Below are 26,051 nucleotides of genomic sequence, written 5' to 3' on the forward strand. Positions count from 1 at the left end.
ATAAATCTAAGGATGATGCCCCATCTCTCTCTCTCTCTCTCTCTCTCTCTCTCTCTCCTCTCTCGATTTTTAAGGGGACTTGTATCAGTGCATAATTCACTCATCTTTTTTTGGTGAACTGGAACCATATCACACGCTGGTGTACAGTATAGTAATTTGTACTTCACAAACAAGTAAGCAAGGTCAGTGTCTATGCTCTGTCTGCTTCCAAGTTTTTTACTAATTATCTTCCTATTGGCACCATCCTCCTTGAAAATGCACTTGCCTCATCATAATGAGGGAAAAGAAAGAAATAGCAGTCAACAAGCAATTGATACATGGTACAGATTATCCAATGCAGGTAAGAATGACGAGCAAGTTGTTCATGAGCAAGTTTGAGTTCAGCTCAAACTTTGGCTTGAATTCTGCTCGCTCGGTTAAGAAATGAGCTGAGCTAGGGCTAGGGCTGGCTTGGCTCGTGTTCAGCTTGTTTCCACCTCTAAATGCAGGTCGAAACTCCTGAAGTTATCTCCCTGTAAAACTCTAAAAAAGAGTAACATGATAATTGCCATGCTAACGTGCTTTTCAGTCGCTAGCCTGGTTAGCATCTAGCATTGAGGTCTTTGTACATCTGTTGATTGACCATAAACCTTGAGATGCTTTTGACTTACATCCAAGGTTTGTTGTGCCAGTACCGGTGGCTGTTCCAGCCAACCGACGGGCACGGTACGGTACGGCCCCGTACCGTATGAACCAGCACGAACCGATGAAGGCAAAAGAAACGAACCGAGAGAAGAAAAAGAGAGAAAGAGAGAGAAATAGAGAGAGAGGGGGAAGAAAGAAAAGGAGGGAGGGAAACTCGTTGGAGACACCGTCGGACAACCTTCGATTGGTCGCTGTGGCCGCCGGATGGTACATTCCGCGCATGTGGTGCTGCAGGCGTGAAATAGGAGCCTGTTTCATGGCTATTTTTTTAAAAAAGCCCAAAATACTTGAAGTCGGCAATCGGTTAGTCGGCTTCACCATTTATCTTTGTTTTCAAAAAAGATGATGAACAGGGATTGTCGCCCCTGTTCCGCAGTCGCGACTCCATCCGCCTGGTTTCCTCCGTCCGATGGCTACGGCGACTACCCAGCAAACACCGACGGTCCCTCCGTCAGCTGCGCTCCTCCGGTACGTCGCTCTCTCCTTCTGAGCTCTCTCTCTCTTTCTCGCTCTTGTAAAAGCCCTATTAGGCGATAACCGGGCCGCGGAAGCTCTCCGGTGGCCACAGCTGGTCACCGCCGGCCTCCAGCGGCCAGGGCTTTCTCTTCCTCTCCTCCTCTCTCTCTCTCTCTCTCTTTCTCACTTTCCCTTTCTTTCCCTCTCCCTCCTCCGGTATACAAGTTTCGCCGGCCGAACCATGCCGGCCCGGTACAGTACGGGATGTACCGGCCGGTTCGGCTGGTATAGAATTCCTTGCTTACATCCATGAAGAATATAGATGTATATATAGTTTGACATGTTTTTGGTGGTCTTATTCTATCATTATGATGCTTAGTACTATTGGTGGATTGCATAATGTCTCCTTCTGAGCTTTCCTGATTGGATGGAAAATGTAATTGATATCTCTTTGGCAGAAGCTGACGATTTTGAAAGTGCTTGATGAACTTGTTTTTGATACACTAGAATTCTTCAAAAGTGCCTTTTATATTGTTTTAAGGACTCACGTATAGAATTCTATAAAAGTGCCTTTTACATTTTAGAAATATAAGATTTCTATGGGCTTCTCAGCATCTTCATGAAGGTATATCCTGAGTGAACGGACATTGTTTCTACTTTCTATATTATAAATTGCCTTGCTTGTGATGTATGAAGCTGAGTTTTATGCAGTACTTTTCATTGTTCATTCTACAATAAAAATCAATGAGGATCATGTTATGCATTTTATCTTTCCTGTTACACACAAGGAAAAGGAGCAAACATGCTAAAACTTCTTATATGAAAAGCAACATATTCTGCCAATAATTTAGATAAGTATAGTTGTCCAAGAGGTAGTGGGTGTCAATTGTGAGTCTGGTAAGGTTTTAGAAAACATTATTGGAGACACTTGTAGCATATGTTTGATTTAGTATTTCCATCAATGCATTTATTTTCATTTGGGTAGTATGAATAGTAATCAATACCTTGCCGGCCCAGTAAATTAGAAGAGCATGAATTAGTTAAGTCTAAAGGCATGTAATGGATGTTAACAGAAGCTTTTGTCTCTTTTAGCTAGTTTATTTGAAGTTGTTATTCGTCAGTTACTCATGAAGACCTTTGTAGATTTCAACTTCTAATCATGGTAATTGCTTTAGTTGGTGCAATTATGTGTTCTTCTTATGTCTCTAGCATATCATGTTCACGTGACTATGTTCAGAGACTTTATTAATCTACCAACCACTTGCCTTGATCTTGTACTTATTCTTCTACAAGCAAAGCTTAAACACTCGGGTATTTTCCTCTCCTGCAGGATCTTGCAACTCCTCTGTGAGCAAGTTTTTTATTGGAGTCCTTTTTCTTGCGCATATACCATCTCTTAATATTTGCTTTACAGCTGATGTGGGTGCTTCATGTCTTGCTAAGATTTTGGTTCTTGTCTTGTGATTTGTTTTCTCTTGTCTATTATCCATTTCATGTTTTCATAGCAATAATTGAACAAATATTATATGCAGAGGAAAAGGCCTGTAGATTGTCCTGTCACCATGCCAATCTCTTTGTCAACTCGGTGCTTGAATACCATGATTTCTTTCCTATATCCATGAATTAAACAATGTTTTGCTTTTGGATTGCAGAAGGATCATTTGAAAAAAAGATTGGAGAATCAGCAGTTTGAGTCAAATTGGAATGCTGGTAGTTTTCGTTTAGGTTTTTTGTAATTTTATGATTTATATCAGCAATTAATTGTTCTGCTTCAATTGCTCTCATTAGTAAATTGATTCTCCTAATACATGGATTGCAGTAATTTATGGGCAACATGCTGCTAAGAAGCCTAAGCTTTTGAAGCAACTGCCAGAGACTTCCCCAGAAGCACTTACCCCAGTCCTTGGTTCAATGCCTTCTCCGGTTGCTTCCCAGATGAGTAATATGTCCAATCCAAATAAACTAAGTAACACGATTGCCAACAGGGATCGGGGAAGCAAAAGTAAAAAATTAAAGGTGTGCTATTTGGCTTATGTTGATTTGTCCATCTGATGCAAGCTATTATGTTGTTGGATGAGTTGTGCCTCTATAATATTTAGTCACTCATAACTGATAGAAAACTTAGATTATTAGTTTTTTGTTTTGCGGATAATCTTTATTCTATTGCAGATGATTGTTAATTTGTTCGAATTGCCTTGTTCTTTAGCTATGTCTTTTACAAGGCTGCTGATTTTCCCGTGGTTCAAAGTATTGAAATTACTGATTGCATTTTGATTTCCAAAATAGACTTCTTTATAGAGTTGTTGCTTCTCTCATTCACAACCTGGAGACATGTTAACTTGATTTTGTTTCACACTTTTAATGTTTATTCATTTTGTTTTTTTGATTTTAAAGTTGTATCCATTTCCTTATGTCTGAAGCAGAGATGAAGTGATAGGTAGTGGTGCAGTTTATTGGAGCATACTGTGCTTTGAAAGTCTAAGGCTCTTCTATGAGATTTACTTGTGATTCTACCTATCCTATTTATTCTTTTGCAGAATTGTAAATTAAATTTTATTATCTGTATCTGTAATCTTGTTTGTTTAACTGCAACGGCAAATCTTTGACTGGCATATATTTAATTCCAGGCAGAGAAAATAAAAATGAATGACTTCAGATTGTCATCATTCAAACAAGATACAAGATCAATTGCATGTGCTACATGTAAATTAAATATATTTGTAGCCTATTGTTTTCTCAAAATGTTCTCTCTTGCTGCAGGTGGTTGCCGGGCAGTCAGGATTTGGAAGTTCATGGTCAAACTTTGAGGACCAGGTTGCTCTTCCTTTTCAAAATGTTCTGTCATTTGAATTGTCTGTCACATGAAACATTTTTTCATATATAAGTGTGATAATATTTCATATCAGGCACTTGTTGTCCTTGTTCATGATATGGGTCCAAACTGGGAGCTAGTAAGTGATGCAATCAACAGCACCCTCCAGTTCAAGGTGAATTCATAAATCATATTGTCAGCTCCCCATATCAACACCAGTCATCATCTGCATTAAGTACTTGGTTTTTTTTACTTGCTTTAGGATTCTTCATGATTAAGGACCCTGGAATGTGACTTCTCTACAACTATATGTTTACCATTGATATATTGGTTTTGGGCTTATTTTAACCTGACATAGGCACAGGATGGACAAGGGGGTTCCAGGTAGAGCCATCCCCCAAACCCCAACACACAAAGAAGGATAAAGGTTCACAAATGGAGGAACTAAGTGCCGATATATTTACCATGCACATGGGATCTCTTTGCGCCCCAATGCACTTGTGCTTGCTCACCCAAGTCTCCAACTCATAGAGTTTGGGAACCACTGGATAAGTCCCATTGTTATGAAGCCCAATCATGGCTGTAGATCTTTATTTTGATAAGGGACTCTTCATTCTGATCCTAACCCTGCCACATCCATGCCTCTTCTGTGTGATCATTTATCCTCTTATCCCATTGCCATTCTTCAAACCATAAATCTGTGATCTTAATTTTAAATAACATGGACTCTTCCTATTCTTATCCCATTCCTGCAGTTTTTCTAAGAAATTTCAAATATGACAACCATCAATTTTGCTTCCCTTAAACATTTTCTGAGGTCCAAAACAAAAAAGTTAAAGAAAAAAAGGAGTTCCAATAGTGCTTGATTGAACCAAGCTCCACCACCATCACCTTCTTGCATCTCTCTCTCTCTCTCTCTCTCTCTCTCTCTCTCTCCTCACACACACACACACACACACACACACTCACTCATTCACTCACACATGCATGCACAGAGTTCTGCCCCCCACCTTTGTTTTAGAAACATATGAGATTGCAGTATATAGTTGGGTTGAAGGTAGAGAGATTTATCTTGATGCTTGTAGCTTGAAAGTTTTGAAATACTTTGATTGTGATGATGGCAGGGAGAAGATCTGAATAGAGGCTTTCAGTTATTACAAGATCTATGAACTTAGAATTTGTTTCAACAAATCTTTTTATATGCTTTTCATTATTAAAAACTGCATTGTTAGAAATTTTATTAGTTTCTGATGTGCAACGTGTCCTGCTCCCCCTTTTTCTCCCTGCACAGACCCATACTTTTGCATCTTTTCTTCCTTATTTGAACTCATAGCAGTTTTTGATGCTGGCTGCTATATAATGCCCATTTAACATATTTGTGCTATCTCTATGAATATTTTTCATATGTCATAATGTCAGGTCTTCCATATTGGTTTCTTGTACCACTAATTTAATTGCTGTTTTTGGAAAATCAAGTTCTTGCCCCCTTTGTTCCAAGGATTCAGGGTATTTATGTTGTTCTTCACTTGCAGTGTATCTACAGGAAGCCTAAAGAATGCAAGGAACGCCACAAAATTCTAATGGACAAAACTGCTGGCGATGGGGCTGATAGTGCAGAAGATTCAGGCTCATCTCAACCTTATCCATCACTCTGCCTGGCATTCCAAAGGCAAGCCTTGTGATTTCCTTGTGTTAAAACAATCATACAATCTATTGGTCATCAGAAGCATGACCATTCCACTAGGTTAAATGGTGTGTGAACTCATCTTCCAATATCTTTATTTTACTTTCCACATCAGGGCAGTGCCAGACAGTTGTTTCAACATCTTCAAGGACCACTGGAAGAGGATACTCTAAAGGCACATTTTGAAAAAATTATTTTGCTTGGACAGCAACTGCATTCCTGCAGGAATCAGGTCTGTTTCCTGTTTGACTGTAAAAAGACTTTTCTGTTGGCATGATATCTTTGGGTAGTACCCTGGCAGAAGCTGAGAATTGACTTTCATTCATACCTAAGTAATAGCTTTATCCTATATTATCTTCAAAAGCAGGTTGCAGTTTTGGCTTTCAGACTCCCTTCACTGCAAACAAAAGAGGGGAGAAGGGATAGCAATTTGTTTTCCAAAGATGAAATTATGTTGCAATACCTACAAAATATGGTTGATTACCTTAAGTTATATCTCTCACCATACTTGAATGTGAAAATCTACCATGAATTATTCTGGGAAGCACATATCTTAACCATCACAATTTGTAGCCTACGCATGATGCATGCTCGTAGAATTATGCAGTGCATGTAGCTTAGTGTTTCTTTCCTTCATTCTGTGTTGCGCATCCTTATGCTTTGCTAATATGTTCTGTCATTCTCACTACTGATTATGATCTGGTGTTTTGAGAAGAATGACAATCGGGAGCCAAAACAAATCACTCCAGCACATAGTTCTCATATGGTTGCTCTTTCTCAAGTATGCCCAAACAACTTGACTGGAAGCATCTTAATGTAAGATGTAGTAACATTTTTATTCTTCTTGATGCATGTCAATCTACAGTTTTAATGCCAAGCCTTTTGTTTTCACTCTTTTTTTCTTTTGTCCTAGTGCCAGACTTACATCTTCCCATTCTTTTGAAAGTAGTCTTTTCTTTATAACCTTTTTTGGTTATATGTCAACAGGCCGCTTGATCTTTGTGAAGCAATCTCTTCAGGCCCAGATGTTCTTTCCCTTGGATGTCAGGGATCTCATACAAGTGGTTTAGCAATCCCAAGTCATCAGGGTTCTATCACTCCTATTCCTACCGCAAATGTGAACACCCTATTACAAGGATCTCCTCGTATGGTCTTAGGCGGCAGCTTAGTGTCACCATCTGCTCCATTAAATGCCAGTAAGAGGTATATTTAATTAGATGATCAACTGTTTTCCCACTTCTCAGTCCAACTTATTGTTGTTCTAGAATGTTTTTCTTTTAGGGTGCTTACTAGTTGGTAAAATTGTTCTCCTAGGGATGCTCAGAGACATGGTGTGCCAAGACCAACTTCTTTACCTGTTGATGATCAAAGAATGCAGCAGTATAGCCAAATGCTTTCTGGTAGAAATCTTCAGCAATCCGCTATGTCTGCACCCAGGGCTTTAGGAGTTGATCGCAGTGTCCGCATGTTATCTTGTGGGAATAGCATGGGGATGATATGTGGGATGAACCGAGGCATGCACATGCCAAGGCCGGGTTTCCAGGGAATGGGTCCACTAGGTATGTTAAACATGGTTTCGACTGGAAATATACTGTCAAGCAGTGGGCATGGAATGCAGAACCCTGTCAATGTCCATTCCGGTGTTGTTTCTGGCTCGGGAAACTTGAGGCGACGCGATGCTTTGCAGATGCTTCAAGTGAGCTATTAATCTCTCATTTTGTGATGATTGCTTGGTCTATCTATTGTTTCGGCATTGCTAGTTACATGGGTATCAATTTACTTTTTTCTTTCAGAGTAATGCAACTATTGTATTGCATTAACATGAACAAATACAATTAATGAGGAACAACTAGAGTGCTAATTTGTTCTGCACAGACTTTGGTCTCGTTTAAATGTTAAATAATTTAATATTCAGTTGTTTACATTATATATAACATGTTTTTTTTAGAAATTCTTGGTGATACTGCACCCTTTCTTTCAAAGAGAGAAATGAAATGAACAAGAGTAGCAAGGAAATAAAGGAGGGACAAAGACTGTTTTAAGCAGTAAATACTTTGCACCAAAGGGTATATATGGGCAGAGTCTATTGTTGGACCGCATGCCTCTTGCAAAAGTTTTGGTTGTTATGATCTGCCATAGCAGTTTTCCTCACAGTTCCTTTCGACTGCCTCTTTGATTTCTGAGTTTATTGCACTGGCATTTTCTTGGTTTGCAAAAATAAGTGATGTCACCAGGATTTCTTAAATGATTTCACATTATTCTCTAAGTTACTTGCAATAGAATCACTGGGGCTGAAGATTTATTGAGTTGAGACTAATATCTGATGCATTCCCAAGTGTGGCAAAGAAAGAACATGAATTCCTTGAAGCCACATGAGACATTCAAATTACCCTCTTTCTTCAGGACACTTGAAAGTTGAAACCATTATTAGCAGTTCACGAAACATGGATGCAGTTTTGAAAACTCAAGGAGAAAACTTAGTGGTGAAAGAGAAAAGAGAAGAAAGAATGTTATGGGTGTTTAACATCGAATTAGGAAGAGATATTTTTAAGTCCATTAAGAAATAACATATGATTCATTTTGAATGTCATAGAGGACTTAATTATTTCACAAGCTTATCCTGGCTTCTTCATATGCTGGAATAAGTGGATTAACATCAAGTTTTTGAACTGTTGATCACATCTAGAAAGTAGGGACATTAAGCTTTTTTAATATAAACAAGTTGACCCTTGGCCTTCTTAACTGAAAGCAACCTGAAACAATCCTAAAGTTATCAAATATTGCTCATAAAATTAAGCTAATTTCTGAAACTCACGACAGATAAATAAGAAAATGGTTTGAAACTTAAAAATGTGTTGCTGAACATTAGCTTTTTGAAGAATTGAGCCAATGTGCACATGACATCTACACATAATGCTAAGCTTGTGGAAAATAAATATCTAAGGCAGACTGAATACTTGAGGCCAATACTTTTGGTGTATGTAATGATCAGTACCCTGAATGATAGACCCAATTTTTGTTGTTTTTTGTTGTCTTGTAGCCTGCTCAGAATACAGATGATCATCGGCACATGATGATCCAAGAACTCCAGCTGCAAGTTTCACAAGGGAATGGTCAGGCTGTCGCTCCTTTCAATGGCATGAGTGCCTCATTTTCTAGCACAACAGCCACTCCACCCATTCAGACATTTCCAATTCCACAACACCAGCAGTCTCATCAGATACCACAGCAGGCACCCATACTTGGAAATTCTCGGCACCCACATATTCAAGGAACAAGCCAGTCAAGCTCTCAGCAGCAGGCCTATGCTTATCGCTTTGCTAAAGAAAGGCAACTCCAACAGCAGATGATGACACGGCACCCCTTTTCTGGATCCAATGCCATATCGCCTATTCAAAATAGTTCGCAGATCCAACAGCAGACACAGTTGTCAGCTCCTATGAGTGTAAGTCCTTCACAAGGCGCGACATCTGCAGTCTGGCTGTGGAATGCCAAATCAGATCAAGCAAAGACAGAGGGAACAGGTCGAACAACAGCCAAAGCAACAGCAGCAACAAAGGCAACAGTCACAACAGCAAGCTAAGCTTATGAAGGGTTTAGGCAGAGGAAGCATGCTGATGCACCAGAAATTACCAGGTGATGCTCCTCAAATCGGTGGCTTTTCAACTGCTTCCAAAGACCAAGCTTCTGAGAAACATTTGATGCAACAGTGCTCAAGCTGCTTTTCTGGTAGCTTGGGTTTGAGTTCAATTTTGCCCCAGACAGGAAACCAACAAAAGATGTATTCTAGTGAGCAGCCTCAATCATCAAAGCAGATGATACCAATGCCTTCTCATTCTGATTCTTGTAACCAATGATCAGTCCAAGCTTCTCCTAGTCACACAATGTAGCTTCCTCACAACCCCCTATTCCTTCTTCGGCACCTCCACCTAATCAGCAACAGCAGCAGCATATGTATCCATCCCAACAAAACATTCAAATAATGGTGCTTCAGCAAAACCACCAGATGAACTCTGATGGTGCAACACAGTCAACTGTTCGGTCCATGTTAATTAGATGGTCCTGACTATATCTTCTATTGTACAGATTCAGGCACTACTGCTCCTGTGGTTTCATCTCCAGAACACTGGAAACCAGATGTGAGCTCACCAGCTCCAACAGCACATTTGGCTAGTCCTTCACAGGAAAATTTAGTGGGAACTGAAACCCTGATATCCTCTTCCAGCCAAGGATTAGTGCAGAGACGGTTCCCAGGAAGTGTGTCAATGCATGGAAATAGTAGAGGACAGTGGCAGCCTCAGCCTCAGCAGCAGCTACAGCAGCAAGCGGCACAAGGCCCTTTATATCCACAGAAATCAAACTCAGGGCCAGGGTAATAAAGAATAGAGCTGGATCTATCTGTAATCAAGAAGCAACACCCACATCCCTTGTAAAACTAGGGTACAGGTAAGTTGGTGCTATGGTATACTTGCAGACTTTCATTTATGCTTGCTAATCTGACTTGTGAGCAGCTTAAGTTTAAGGGAAAATTATAGAGACCCCTAAACTTATATTTTCGTTATGACCAAATACCTTTTGTATTAGTTGTTTGTGAGGTGAAGTCCTAGCACAGATATCAAGGAACTCTTAGTATATGACCCATAGTTAAGGATCACCCACCACAATCTCAAAGTACATCATTCATCTGCTTGCACAGATCTCAAAGCACTCTTAGTCTATACTTGTTCAATCTATCCACATTATAGTTTGTTGGAGATGCTTTGTATCTCTAGTTATCACTCTAGAGCGTTGGTCAGCAAAGTTTGTTGCCCAGCGATGCAACCTAAGAGGGGATGAATTGGATTCCGAAAATCTTTATGATTATGTGCACTAGAAAAAGCAACTTTTAAAGTATTAGTGAAGTGAATAAAGATAAGCATGTGCAGCAATAACTTAAGGGTGCGTTTGGTTACACTTTTTGATTTTTGATTTTTAAAAAGTATTTTTATTTTTTTTGATTTTTGCTATTGAGTAAAAGCAAAAAAGTAAAAAGTATGTTTGGTAACTACGTTGCTATAAAGCAAAAAGTAAGATTTGGGGATGGCAGGTGATGAGCTCGACGAAGGAGAAGGGTTCAGAAAGGGAGGAAGAAGAGGGTGGGGAGGTGAAGAGTTCAACGAGGGAGAAGGATTCGGGCTTTTTACTTTTTGGTTTGGCGTTTTAGACGTGCGGAAGCAAAAAAAGCAAAAAAGCAAGTTTTGGAAAGCAAAAATTTTTTGCTTTGCATATAAAGCAATTATTTTGATTATTTTGCTTTTTGCTTTTGCTTTTCATGGTGTTACCAAACATTGCTTTTTGATTTTTGCTTTTTAAAAATCAAAAAGCAAAAAAAGTACTTTTTCAATGTCTAACCAAACGCACCCTAAAAGAATGAATGCAACAAATGAAAGATCACAAACATAGCAAACATCAAGTTTTATATTGGTTCGGTCCCAAACTCAGCATCTACATCTACTTTTTAAAACACTATTCTTGAAAATTTCAGTACAATCTATTTCAAGATTGTAGTTCAATTGTTTTTGTTGCGCTTACAATTAAAACTAATTGATTTTCTTTTGAAATCAACCAAAACCAACTCAATCACAACCTTCCCTGGGCCTGATTACACTTTACAATCTAGTTAAAAGTTTGGCTAAATCTTTCCTCCAAGTTTCAAGCCTCTTGAAATTTGTTACACTCAAAAAATAGAGAAATACAATCAATAAGATAATAAATTACAAAGCTTCTTAATGAGCAAAATTACAAGCCATTGAAGCACGAGTAGGAAGCCGAGGAAGCTCTTCTTTAATGCTTAGTTGCCTCACTTGAATGCTCAATCGATTGCTCTCAAGAATATATAGATGTGTGCTTGGAGTTCCCTTTTGAATATTGCTTAATAGCACTCGGTATTCTTTTTTTTCTTCCCAATTTGTGTTGAAAGCTTTTATACCTTCAGAAGTGGTTGGAAAGCCGTTTCTAGCCATTGGAGGGGTGAAAATAGTTGTTGGAATAAATTTTCATTCTAGTCTTGCAGAAAAACTAGCTATTTGAGCTGTTAGATGCAAAGGGATCGACTCGTGATCGTTAGGGGTCAACTTGTGGAATGCTCGAGTCGACTTGAGAAATAGTTATTTTTCACTATGTTCTGTTTTTTGCCTAAGACCATTTTGGGGTCGACACAGCTGATCCTGGAGTCAACTTATGATTGATGGGGTCGTCTCTTGTGCTGCTCAGGTTGACTCAAAAAATAATTGTTTTTTACTGCATTCCATTTCACTCTGAGTCTATTCTAAGGTTGACTCGTAGAAATATGCCAGTTTTCTCCAACATGCCAGGATCAACTCAAGTGGTGCTGGGGTCGACTCCTAAAATCCTTCAAAATCTTGGCTTTCTACCTATGCCTGTGGTCATTTAAGGATCTGTTTCACCTGTTTTGTGGTCAACTCCTTTACTTCAGAACTTCAATAAAACTTTTAAAGTCCTCTCCAACTCGAGCGCCTTGAATTAATTGCTTCTCTAACTAATCAAATTATTGAGGGATTGTTTTTACTTCTTGAACATATCCTTAAGTACTCAAAAGCACACGATTAGTAGGCTTGTATTGAAATATTTTATACTCATCAAAATCAAACCTTTGAGTCAACAATCTTCCTCCTCTTTGATGATGATAAAACTTTTAAGTACCAAGAATAATAGTGTGTGCTTGACCATGATACAACCAATGCATTCAATGAAAACAAAGTGTCAGAGCAGACAATAAAACATAAATGTAGCACAATGTTCAAAGTCTAGTTTATTTTTAATGATTTATTGCTTTGATATCCTTTTTTTTTTTTGAAATCCATCTTCATGTTTATTTCCTCCATTGTCTTTTATTTGATATTCAATTTTTTATTTCTATTTCTTTTCTCCCTTTTTTTTATCATTATCAGAAAGAACCATACATTGAATTAATAACATAGCAACATAATGAAAGTGAACGACTTCATTAATATCATAGTAAGTTACATTTACAAAAGTGAAGCATCATAGTAAGCATCCAAAACACAACTTAAATGACATAGATAAGTGCATCATAAGTGAAGTGGACAACGAAAACAAACATCTAAGGTATCTAGGATAAGGTAACTAGATACTACAAAAGCAGAATATGACTATCTAAGGGATGATGAGTTATGCTTAGGGCTATGGATGGTAGAGCGCCTAGCTCTAGGGGCTAAACTAGAGGGTTCGGAGGTTCAGGATTAGCAGATGGTTGATAAGAATATCGAGTGGTCTCCAGCTTCTGAACAAATTTTGCCAATCATATCCACAAAGATGGAGGCTACTATAGTGAGAGACTCGGGCAATCTCCTCAATTTGTTTTGAATCTCTCGAAGGCTCTTCTAAACTTAGGCTCCCATCTTCTATGGCTTAGTAGTAAAGGTTTTGATGTCATTATGCGTAGAGCTTTATAGAGTCCTCGTATTCCTCAATCTCTCCAGTCCTTCGAAGCTGACTCGTCATCAGATATTTGATGTTAGAAATGTCTCACTTCACCTTTGTAACCATCTAAATCAACAAAGATATATGAGGCTCGAGTCTCTGATTAGTGGGGGTAGGTAGCTCGGTACCCTAATTAGTATGGATTGCTAGCTCGTTGTGTTCGGTCTTTCGCTGTGCTTACTCACCATTTCTAGGTTCGTCGCACCCACCTTCACCTCTCCACCAAATCACTATCAATGTTGTACCCCATAAGATGTAGTGAACCATCAATGTAGGTATCGGTGTGCATAAGTGCTTGAGAAGTCTCCCCCGCTAAGTCAACACCATGCTTCTCGAGCATTAAGGTAAGGATCATGTTGTAGGGTAATGAAATTGATATGGGGAAATTGATATGGCATATAAATCAGCCTCGGGACATCATTGATTGACACGTGGCCAGCAATTCTATAAAGATTTGAATTTCAAGTAGTTACAACTTTGCAATTAGAAGAAATCCAGAATGGAAGAATGATTATGGCAGATTTAAATCCAAATAAGGAAAGAAATGATGGCTCGTAATAAGGGAGTTATTTCTCATCCCTTGGTTTCCACCTCGAAGTATAATAGATTCTTGCTCCACATCTATATAAACAGGGCCAAGGGACCCAAAAAGGGATAGGCTTCGAGTAGGAGAGACTCCCATAACTCAAAGTTCTTATGGTGAGAAGCTCATAAGCCTCATCCATCATACTCTTTTCTTTCTTTCATCTAGGTTCATAGCTCATTAGAAGGCCTAGAAGATCGAGAAGGCCGTGCTCATCAAAAAATCGACCTCAGAAGATTGAGAAAGTCGACAATCTCACAAGGCGGAAAAGGCTGGGTCCTTTAGAAAATTGATTTCCGAAGGTTGAGAAGATCGAGTCCATCAGAAAGCCGACTTGAGGTCGAGAAGGTTGAGCTCATCAGAAAGCCGACTTGAAAAGGCTGAGCGTATCAAAAAATCGATCTTAGAAAGTAGAAAATCGACCTCAGAAAGTCGAGAAGATAGAGAAGGCCCAGCTTATCAGAAGGTCGATCTGAGAAGATCGAGAAGGCCGAGTCTATTAGAAAATTGACCTCAGAAGGCTAAGCTCATCAGAAAGCTGACCTGAAAAGGTCGAGAAGGTGAGCTCATCAGAAAACCAACCTTAGAAAGAGAAGATTGAGTTCATTAGAAAGCTGATCTTAAAAGATCGAGAAGGTCGAGTCCATCAAAAAGCAGACCTTAGAAGGCCGAGATCATCAAAAAATCAAGAAGGTAAAGCTCATCAAAAAACCGAGAAGGTTAAGCTTCGATAAGCCAAGCTTCCAAAGGTAAAGCTCATAAAAATTGATCTTAAGGCCAATCTGAGAAGGTCAAAATGAGCCGACTAGAGCAGGTTAACATTTTACACTATAATTCTCTATTATATTCTCTTTATTACTGTTCTTTTAAAGTCCGATCTGATTTAAGCATCGAAGGGCTCGATTAGAGCCAATCAAGTGAGTTATTTTTTTATTCATGATGTGTGCAGATCTGCGACTCCAAGATAAATCATTTTCCACAATCGCGGATCCAATAGCACCCTCTTGATGGTCTTGGTCTGGCCAGATTTGGCAGAAAGAGATTGGCGGGCCATGTAGGGGGCTGAACCTTCGGCCCTCCAGCTTTCCACATACTTTCCTTGTGTCTTTCTATCATGAGATTGACATTCAATGAAAAACAATAAAAGATCCACCAAGGTAAAGCTCATCAAAAAACCGAGAAGGTTAAGCTTCGATAAGCCAAGCTTCCAAAGGCAAAGCTCATAAAAATTGATCTTAAGGCCAATCTGAGAAGGTCAAAATGAGCCGACTAGAGCAGGTTAACATTTTACACTATAATTCTCTATTATATTCTCTTTATTACTGTTCTTTTAAAGTCTGATCTGATTTAAGCATCGAAGGGCTCGATTAGAGCCAATCAAGTGAGTTATTTTTTTATTCATGATGTGTGCAGATCTGCGACTCCAAGATAAATCATTTTCCACAATCGCGGATCCAATAGCACCCTCTTGATGGTCTTGGTCTGGCCAGATTTTGGCAGAAAGAGATTGGCGGGCCATGTAGGGGGCTGAACCTTCGGCCCTCCAGCTTTCCACATGCTTTCCTTGTGTCTTTCTATCATGGGATTGACATTCAATGAAAAACAATAAAAGATCCACCTCGAACCACATCGAGTTGCAGCGACCTCGGAGCAACGCAATTGAAGCTGATATCGGCCAATCGAGAAAGACCTTTATGAATCGCTATTTGACTTGATCAGATGTGAACCGACCTAATGATAAGTACGAACTTCGGCTCGAGATGATTCAACTAGGTTGGATGAGAACCGATCTCACGAAAAATACGAGCTCCGATTCTAGATGATTCGACTTGGTCGGTTGAGCACCGACCTAATAAAAGGTATGAGTTATGGTTTTGGATGATTCACTCGGTTGGCTGAGCATCGATCTAATGAAAGGTACAAGCTTCGGCTCGGAATGATTCGACTTGATCGGCGGAGCACCGACCTAATGAAGGGTATAAGCTCCGGCTTTGGATTATTTGATTATGTCGAATGAGAACCAACCTAATGAAAGGTACAAGCTTCGGCTCTGGCTCTAGCCAACTGACTATAAGCAAACACCTTGATCCAAGTTGGAAGCTCTGAACCAATGAGAATGATTGGCTAGAGGCACCTCAACTTCGACTTAGATTTCGAAAATACTGACCCTCGAGGTTGATGAGAAGACTTTGTGAAAAGTTGTGCCTAGATGGGAATATGTGATCACTCTAGTAGAAGATCAAATATGGACTATTTGACTGATAATTGAAGCGCAAAACTCCGAGTCGACCTCAAATACAATCATAGCAAAAGAAATAAGGTACGAGTACCATCAAAATTATTCCTAATAGCACAAGTTTTTAATCATGAACAGAATCAATTGCAATCCAACTACTTCGCCTGAGCCAAAGAAAATGGCTCGGACTCGAAAGTGGGAGGCATATGATATGGCATATAAATCAGCCTCCCTATCATTAATTGACACATGGCTAGTAATTATATAAATATTTGAATTTTGGATAGTTACAACTTTGCAATTAAGAAGAATTCAGAAATAGAAGGATGATTATTGTAGATTTCAATCGAAATAAAGGAGTGATGGATCATGGATCATAATGAGGGAGTTATGTCTCATCCTTTGGTTTCTACCTTCAATTACAATGGATTCTTGCTCCACACTTATATAAACAGGGCCAAGGGATCCAAAAATGGATAATCTCTGAGAGGGAGAGATTCCCACAACTCAAAGCTCTCATGATGAGAGGCTCATAAGCCCTCATCCATCATACTTTTTTTTTCCTTCTTGCAAGTTCATAGCTCATCAGAAGGTCGAGAAGGCCGAGCTCTTCAGAAAATCGACCTCAAAAGGCCGAGCTCATCAGAAAATCGATCTCAGAAGGCTGAGAAGGCCAAGTTCAACAGAAAATCGATCTGAGAAGGTCGAGTCCATCAAAAAATCAATCTTAAAAGGTCGAGAAGGTCGAGCTCATTAGAAAGCCTTCCTCAGAAGGTCAAGAAGGCCGAGCCCATCAGAATATCGACTTCAAAAGGCTGAGTCTATCAGAAAATCAATCTCAGAAGGTCGAGCTCATCAGAAAGTCGACCAAAAAGGTCGAGCCCATCAGCAAGCAGATCTCAAAAGACTAAGCTCATTAGAAAGCTGACCTCAAAATATTGAGAAGGTTGAGTCCATCAGAAAGCATACCTTAGAAGGTTGAGCTTATCAGAAAGTCAAGAAGGCCAAACTTATTGGAAAGCCGAGAAGGCTGAGCTCCAATAAGCCGAGCTGTCAAAGGCAAAGCTCTTAAAGATTGATCTTAAAGCCAATCGGAGAAGGCCAAAGTGAGCCGACCAGAATTGGATAATATTTTACACTATAATTCTCTATTATATTCTCTTTATTACTATTCTTCCAAAGTCCGATCTATAGCATGGTTAATGGTTTCATGGGACCAACGAAAAATTGCTTTTGTTGAGTCGACTGTTCACTCATGGTTAGCGGGGAAATAAGCATTCTTTTTCTGCCTCTTCAATCAATCAACTATCTTTTGCCTTTCCTTTGGTAGTGAAGCAGTAGAGGAGTTATGAGGAGGCATCGCATTCATTGAATCTCCTTTTCCCTTTTTACATACAAGCTCAGCATAATTCGGGTTCATTTGTCTAGGCCTTTGTTTCACAGGCTTGGCAATCTCCCAACGATTACAAGGGAAAGGTCATTTGCCTACCATGAGGACAAGGGCTTAATCTCCTGGTTTGTGAGCCAAAGTGAAATTTTTGATTTGCTAGTTCTTAGTCGTTATGGGAAAGAAAGGCATCGGAGGGCTCGGTCGGAGCCAATCTGATGAGTTGTTTTTTATTTGTTTTGTATGCAGATCCGTGACTCCAAGGCAAATTATTGTCCACAACCATGGACCCAATAGCACCCTCTTGATGGTCCTAGCCAGGTCGGTTTTTGGTAGCAACAGAGACCTTCAACTTCATTGCTGCCTCGTGCATCTGCCAGAACATGAGCACTGGAATGTTTAAGGGATGCTCCCTCTTAAATACAATCAAATCTTGTCTTCGGGAATCCAACTAATCATGTGGTGAAGTTGTCTCATCTCAGCCGGCAGCTAGTTGGTGCTTGTCTCCTCTAACTTGCTGACATCCTCTCAACCCAAAATCCATTGGAGGTCGATCCTCATCCAAACAATCCATGGAGGTGCCCTCGATCAACATCTACAAGAGTCTACTTGAGCTCGACGTTCAAATCGATACGGGCTTCTTTCACCACCATCTCTAAGGTTCCTACCCCAAACTTTATACTCTTGTAGAATGCTCTAAGTTGGACAAGGTAGGAACATGTAAGGAACAAACAAACCCACACCCAAGCTTTTTCAACTTTCTTCAAATGGTGAATCCTTTCATTCTAAAAGCTCAAAATCAACATTCTGGACGGTGGGGACAATCCAAGAGGAAAGACAAACCTTGGTTGGAGTTGATTGTGGAGGCGCTGGGGTCGCCTCTTCGTGCTTTGGAGGTTGAGGGTCGGACATTGCTCATGCATCATTCCATCCTCTCTAGGGTGTTTGTCCATTTCAATCTTTGGGTGAGCTGCTTTCTAGGTGCCATTGGAGACCAATTCGAGGAATTTGAAGGGGAAGGGACTGGAGAGGGGGGTTTTTGAGTGAGGAGTTTGGAGGGAGTTTTGGATCGAATAGGGAGTTATAATAGGGTGAGATCAGGATGACTTGGGTATAAAACCATCTCCCGACATTGATCGACTCGTACTTGTTTCACGAGTTGGCTTTTGAGTAGGATCGACCCATGATGAGGATGAGTTGACTCAACTCGACTTAGCTCGAGTAGACTTCTTTGCACTTAGTGGTCGACTCAAAGCTTCCCCTTAATTCAAGGGGTTGACTCGCTATAATTGAAGATTGACTCAAATTGGGAGTTGAGCTCAAGAGCAGGAGGAAATTCAAGTCAATTGAAAAAAAGTTGAATCAAGGTCAATCCTAAAGGGTATCAAATCAAGTCAATGGAAAGTGGATCAAGGAATTGTAAGGGTTCATAGGATTCTTGTTCTAGCAAAATAATTACAGTCCTAATTCTCCCATAATCATACTAGATCTGTCACAAAGGGGTTTGGTGAAAGTATCAGCTAATTGCCTATCTATGCTAATAAAATCAAGCATTACATTGTTGTTTTGTAAGTGATCTTTCATAAAATGATGTCTTATATCGATGTGCTTCTTGAATGTTGAAAATAATTTTTGGTCAAGTCAGTTGTGCTTGTATTGTTACATCTTATTGGTATTTTATTTCATTGTATGTTATAGTCCTCAAGTTGTTGTTTAATCCATAGGATTTGAGCACAACTTTTGGTTGCAATATAAGTATCTAGTAAATTTTATTTTGTACTAAAACTTAAAATTAAGTTAACACCTAAAAATGAGCATGTTTCACTGGTACTTTTTGTATCCAATTTATATCTTGCATAGTCTACATCTAAATATCCTATTAAGTCTATTGAGGATTGCTTAGAGTACCATAATCCAATAGTTTGAGTTCCAATTAGATATTTTAAGATTCTCTTAAATGCAATTAAGTGTGAATCTTTAAGATTGGCTTGAAATCTTGCATACATACAAAAAATAAATATGATATATGGTCTACTAGTAGTGAGATAAAGTAGTGAACCTATAATGCCTTTATAAAGCTTTGAATCTATACTTTTACCATGCTTATCGTGATCTAGCTTGCAAGGACTCATCAGGGTGCTAATTAGTTTGGCGTTCTTCATCCCAAACTTCTTCAAGATTTCTATCAGTACTCTTTGGTTGATAAAGATCACTTTCATTTGTTTAATTTGGAGTTCGAGAAAAAATGCAAGTTCCTCCATTGTGCTCTTTCTTTCCTGGCACAAACTTGATAAAGTCTTGACATAAAGCCTCATTAGTAGTGCCACAAATGATATTGTCTATATATATTTACACAATTAAAAGATCATTATTATTTTTTATAAAAAGGAGTAGTATCTATTATTTTTTCTTATTATTTTTTAGTAAAAAATTGCTTAAACTTTCAAACCATGTGTAGGGTGCTTGTTTTAAACCATGTAAAGCTTTGTTTAATTTAAAAATATGATTTGAAAACTCATAATTTTCAAAACCATGAGGTTGTCCTATATGAACTTTTCCAACAATGTAACACTTTAGATTTTAGTCAAAAAATGTAACCATTTAGAAAAGCATTTTTTTACATCAATTTGAGAAAGTTTGAAGTTCATAAAATATGCAAAAGCAGAGGTCTGATGGCTTTTAATCTAGCTGTGGGTGGAAAAGTTCTATCAAAATCAATACTTTATTCTTGATTATAATCAAGGACAGTTGAACCAGAATTGGATCTTGTACTGGTCGGCTGACAGTATGATTCGGTATGGATCCACAGCAGTCCGTGTCGGGCCAAACTGATAGGGCAGAGAAGGGGAGAGGCAGAAGAAAGAGAGGAAGAGAGAGGGGAGAGGAGAGGGAGAGGAAGAAAGGGTCTTCGATGGCTATCCAACCTTTTGCTGAGCTCGATAAGGATGGAGGGAGGAAAGGAGAGGGGGAGATGCTTACTGCCCTCGGAGACCTTCGGATGGATGCTGCCGCCGCCGCGACCTCTCCAATAGTCGGGGAGCCAACATCGAGGGATGGGCGAACGGGCGGACGATCGAGGTTAGAGGGTCTCTGCCCTCCAGTTTGAAATAAGGGTTCACCCCCTATTTTGCATTTTTTTTTCTTTTTTCAGGCGAAGTCAGCAATGCAGTTGCCGACTTCACCATATTTGATTTTATTTTTATAATTTTGGTTAAAGTCGACAACCCCTGTTTCGGTGAAGTTGGCAACTGTATTGCAGACTTCACCCAATAGAAGGAAAAAAAAGCGAAACAGTGGCCTTTTGAATTGAAGGGCAGAGGCCCTCTTGCCTCGGCCGCCCGTTCGTCTTCCTGTCCCTTGGTGTTGGCTCCCTAGCCATCGGAGAGGTCGCGGTGGTGTTGCCATCCATCCGAAGGCCTCCGATGATTTGATAAGCATCTTCCTCTCTCTTCTTCCCTCCACCCTTATTAAGCTCGGCAAGAGTTTGGATGGCCTCTGACGGCCATCGAAGGTCCTCTCTTCCTCTCCCTTCCCTTCTCCCCCTTCTCCCTCTTCCTCTCTTTCTTCTCCCTCCAAGATGGCTCCTGTGTCGTTTTGTATGCCAGAACTGGACCGATATCCCGCTGGTCTGATTCGGCATGATCAAAGCCATCCGGTTCAGGACGATTCGAAGAATGATGATTATAACCTTATACAACTAATCTGGCTTTGTTTCTTATTATATTATTATTTTCATCTAACATTTTTTTTAAATACTTATTTAGTTCTAATTACAGGTTGGTCTTTGGGTCTACGTACTAGGTTTTATACTTCATTTTTTTTTCAAATTGATTAAGTTCTCTTTGCATTGTTTTAATCCAATTATGATCTTTTCTGCTTCATCTATATTTTTGGGTTCTTTTTGTGAGATAAAAGCTAAATAATTACAAACATTACTAAGTGAGGACTTAGTCTTTACCTCATGATGATCATTAGTTTCATTAGATACAATATGAATGGACTCTACTACTAGTGTTCTTGATGAAAAATTCTATAAGATTTACTAGTAGAAGAGTGGTCAAAAAAGATGGCTTCATTTAATTTTGTATCAAGTTTTCAGTCTATCCTTTACATTGTTTAGTACAAAACAACAAGCAAAAACATGAATATATTGAATGTTAGGTTTTCTTGCCAAAGTTCATATAGAGTTTTCTCTAAAATGGGTCTTGTCCAAGTATGGTCTTAAATGTAACATATTGTGTTAATTGTCTCTGCCCAAAAATATTTTGAAAGATTGTTTTAACACATAAGGTACTGGTCATTTCTTTTATAAATCTTTTTTTTTTTACAATTCCATTTTGTTAAAATATCCCATGTGCACAAAAGCTATGTTTAGTTTCATTTTCATTGCAAAATTTCTCAAAATTATGATTTTTAAATTCAGTTTCATGGTCACTTCAAATAGTAAGATCAATAAACCCTTTTCATTTAGAACTTTTTACTAAAGCTTTGAAAATGCAATAAAAGCTCATTCTTATAAGCTAAAAATAAAATCCAAGTAAAACAAAAATAATTATCAATAATCACAAAACCAAAACATTTACCTGCTATGCTTGTGGTCTTAGTTGATATAAATAAATCCATATGCAATAATTCTGATGGTTTAGAAATTGAAATTGCATTCTTTGATTTAAAAAAAAAAATCTAGTATGCTTTCCTAGTTGGCATGCGTCATATATTTTTATCTTTTTCAAAATTTAGTTTAGGCAAACCAACAACTAGATTTTTTATAACAAGTTTTGAAATCAAATTCATACTAGCATGCGCTAACTTATGATGCAACAACTAATTCGTCTTATTGATTTTGGCATTCATTACAACTAGGCATTGCACATTTTGTATGGAAAAATCATTTAGATAAAAAATATAAATATTGCCTTGTCTATGTCTAATGAACATTTTATACTATCATCATTGGGATTAGAGATAATGCATATAGGTGCTTCAAAAATAATTTTAAAACTTTTATCACATAGTTGACTAATGCTAAGTTTTTTTGTTTAATCCATCTATAAGTAATATATTCTCTGTAAGGGTAGGGGTGATTTTAATACTATCAATACCGATGATCTTCCTTTTACTATTGTTGCTGAAGGTGACCACCCCTCCATCCTTAACCCCGAGGATGATGAATTGTGATCCATTGTCCATGTATCTTGAGTATCCAGATATGATGTCCATTTTATTCTACTGGCTACAAGATACACTTATAATACAAAAATTATATTTTTCATTTAGGTACCCAAGCTTTCTTGGATCCTTTTAGGTTAATGGTTGTGGTTTCTTTTGGAACTCATATTTTTCTCACTAAACTATTGCCAATTCTTTTAAAATCACAAACATATTATTTATGACCTACTTTACCATTACTAAAATATGTTATTTTGGTAATCTATCATTAGAGGCTTTAACAAAGGTGTTTTTTATAAATATTTGCCTTTTTAATGGGTTATAACTAAGGCTTGCTTTGTTATACATCGCTCTATAGCCATCCAAAATCATTTGAAGTTTTCTTGAAATTAAGATAAATTTATCAACAATAGATTTCAGCCTATTTATTTCTTTTTTAAAGTGCATATATTCGTTAGTTAATTACTTCTTTTCTTTAAGAAAATCTTTTTTATTTAACTAAGCTTAGATTGATCTTTTTAAGTTTATTTTTCTGATCTAGCTACTTTAACTGATCTAAAAGATCATAAAATTCATCCTACACAGGTTCATTACTTGTTGAGTTTACCATCTGAACTTGATACGTCGCTCAAAGTTGCTATCATCTTCTTTTTGATCTTCTTGAGAGGTTTCTTGAAAAGTAGGTAGTCGGCTTTAAAATGTCTAGCTTACATTTGTAGCATACCAATTGCTCCTTGCTTATTTTTCCCTTAGTCATAGGCCTCTTCTTCAACCCTTGCTTCTTTTCATAAACTTTTAAATTTCCTTGTAATCATGGCCAACTCTTCATCATCGTCATCTTCCTCGAACTCTTCACTTCCATCATCATTGGTGGCCATTGATTTGAGAGCTATTGTTTCCCTTGACTCATCATTATTTTGCTTTATTGTTAGCTCGTGAGTCATTAGTGATCCCAATAGCTCCTCCAAGAGAAGTTTGTTGAGGTCCTTAGCTTTTTGAATCATTATGACCTTTGCCTCTCATGTTCTTGGTGATGATCTGAGAACCTTTCTTACAAGATCATTGTTAGCATTTGATTTTCAAATATACTTCGAGCATTTATAATATTAGTTTATCTAGTGAACTTTTTAGTTATATATTTATTAGTTCCATGTTAAAGAGTTCATATTTATGTAGAAGCATGTTTATTTTAGCTTTTTAAACTTGATTTATTCCTTAATGAGTAATTTCTAATCTATTACAAATTTTTTAGTAGAAATATAAGTGAAAATTCTATTGAATTTATTTGTATCTAAATAGTATAAAATATTCATGGCTTTAGTATTGAGTTGAGCTATTTTTGGTTATACTCATCTCGTTCACTCTTCAACTTAGAAGAGGGCACACCATTAATCATCTTTATTGGTGTATGAGATCTGTTGATCATGACACCCCAAATGTCATAATCAAGTGCTTGAATGAAAATCCTTATATGTGCTTTTCAATAAATGTAGTTTGTGCTATTGAAAGGTCAAGGTCGGTTAGCAGATTGTCCCTCAACGAGAGGATCCAATTTGGGTTGTCATCGATCTTTGACTCGACGGTTAGGTCAAAAATGGCTAGAGTACTAAGCTCTGATACCACTTATTATCCAGTGATGTAACTCAAGAGAGATGAATTGGGTTTGAAAAGTTTTTACAATTATTTACAACAAAAGAAAGCTACTTTTAAAATGTTAGTCAAATGAACTAGGATAAGCATGTGTAGATATAGACTTATAAGAATAAATGCAACAAATGAGAAGATTAAAAGCACAGCAGCACTAAGTTTTATAGTGGTGCAATGCCAAACTCAGCATCTATGTTTGTTCCTTAAGATTACTATAATCTCTTTCAAGATTATTGTTCGATTGGTTTCCCATTAGGACTGAAATTGGATCAGATACGGATCGGATACCAGCATATCCGTTCCCATATTTGTTTTGTTTGAGAATACAAATACGGATGTGGATATTATTCGAATGCAAAAATTTATATCCATACTTGTTTGAAATGGATATAGATACAATTTAGATACTAGACGTATGGATGTAATTACGAATATAATTTAGATAATTAATCTTTATGACTATAAAATCAAAGATATTACTAAATAGATGATAAATCAAGTTAATAACATGTTTATATGGTTATATATTTTTCTTAAAAATTAATAAGTGCTATATAAAATTATATAGGATTATTGTAGATTTGGATATTCGGATACAGATCGGATAGTTGTCTATCCATATCCATATCCATTTTTCTTTGATGGATATGGATATTAGTCGGATCCTTAAGTTTCTATCCATATCCGGATTAATTTGGATACGAAAATAGATCCGGATGGATAATATCCATACTACTTTCACCGCTATTTCCCTAGGCTCATAGTCAAGTCCAGTTGATTTTATCTGAAAATCAACCCAATCACAGCCTTTCCTAAGCTTGATTACACTTTACAATCCAATTAGGGTTTATTTGGATGATTGGATCCAAAATCATTTGGATTCATGGGTTAGACCAGTACAACCACCAAAAGCAATAGATTATAAGCTGGGTTAAGTCTATATTCACAAATTCTCAAGGCTATCTCGTGAGTGGGCTGGTTCAAATCCCATAGGAAGAAAGAAAGATCTTTAGCACCCACGAATCCCATAGCATTTTGAGCCCAATCATTCAAACAGGACTTTAAAGGTGTAGATAAACCTTCCCTCAAGTTTCAAGCCTCTCCAAACTTGTTACACTCAAAAATAGAGAAATACAATCAATAAGACAATAAATTACCAAGCACCTTAATGTGCAAAATTAAAAGTTGTTGAAGCATGAGTTGGAAGCTAAGGAAGCTTTTCTTTAATGCTTGGTTGCCTCATTTTAATACTCAATTGATTGCTCTCAAAACTATGTGGATGTATGCTTAGAGTTCTCTCCTGAATATTATTTAATAGTCCTTAATATTTCCTTTCCTTTTTCTTCTCCAATTTATATTGAAGGCATTTATACCTCCAGAAGTGGTTGGAAAATTCTAGCCGTTGGAGGGATAAAAATAGCTGTTGGAGAACTAAATTTCTATTTTGGCCTTGTAAAAAAACTAGCCGTTTGAAATGTCAGATGCAAAGGGGTTGACTTGTGATCTTCAGGGGTTGACTTGTGGAACGCTCAGGTTGACTCTTCTACTGCTTAGGTCGATTTGAAAAATGGTTATTTTTCACTGGGTTTGTCTTTCGCCTGAGATCATTCTGGGGTTGACTCGGCTAATTCTAGGGTCGACTCATGATCGGCAGGGGTCTGTTGTGCTGCTTAGGTCGACTTGAGAAATGTCTGTTTTTTACTGCACTCTGTTTTATTCTAAGACTTATGGGGCTGACTCATGTATTATGGGGGCGACTCATGGAAACGTGCGAGTAAATTCTTGTATAATCAAGTATGTTTGATCGCCTTCAAGAGTTGATTGATGGGGTAGCTCACTGGTCCTGTGGGTCACTTATTTGAAGGTCTAGAGATTCTATGCGCTCTTGCA

At 38.0% G+C, this 26,051-nt stretch overlaps 1 protein-coding gene across 1 annotated transcript in view; it reads left to right on the top strand.

Annotated features, from left to right (window-relative positions):
* The window catches only part of LOC105053476 (chromatin modification-related protein EAF1 B), a 36,993-nt gene that overhangs the window by 9,521 nt on the left and 1,421 nt on the right, over positions 1 to 26,051 (top strand). The window contains 14 exon segments of the mRNA XM_010934658.4: positions 2,793 to 2,850; positions 2,960 to 3,156; positions 3,901 to 3,954; positions 4,047 to 4,127; positions 5,485 to 5,596; positions 5,599 to 5,621; positions 5,752 to 5,868; positions 6,352 to 6,452; positions 6,624 to 6,839; positions 6,951 to 7,332; positions 8,677 to 9,095; positions 9,097 to 9,521; positions 9,524 to 9,686; positions 9,688 to 10,082. Of these exon segments, the coding sequence (XP_010932960.3) occupies positions 2,793 to 2,850; positions 2,960 to 3,156; positions 3,901 to 3,954; positions 4,047 to 4,127; positions 5,485 to 5,596; positions 5,599 to 5,621; positions 5,752 to 5,868; positions 6,352 to 6,452; positions 6,624 to 6,839; positions 6,951 to 7,332; positions 8,677 to 9,095; positions 9,097 to 9,521; positions 9,524 to 9,686; positions 9,688 to 10,012 (2,673 nt within the window). The 3' untranslated portion in view covers positions 10,013 to 10,082.

This window comes from Elaeis guineensis, chromosome 10, assembly GCF_000442705.2.
Source record: "Elaeis guineensis isolate ETL-2024a chromosome 10, EG11, whole genome shotgun sequence".
NCBI classification, from domain to species: domain Eukaryota; kingdom Viridiplantae; phylum Streptophyta; class Magnoliopsida; order Arecales; family Arecaceae; genus Elaeis; species Elaeis guineensis.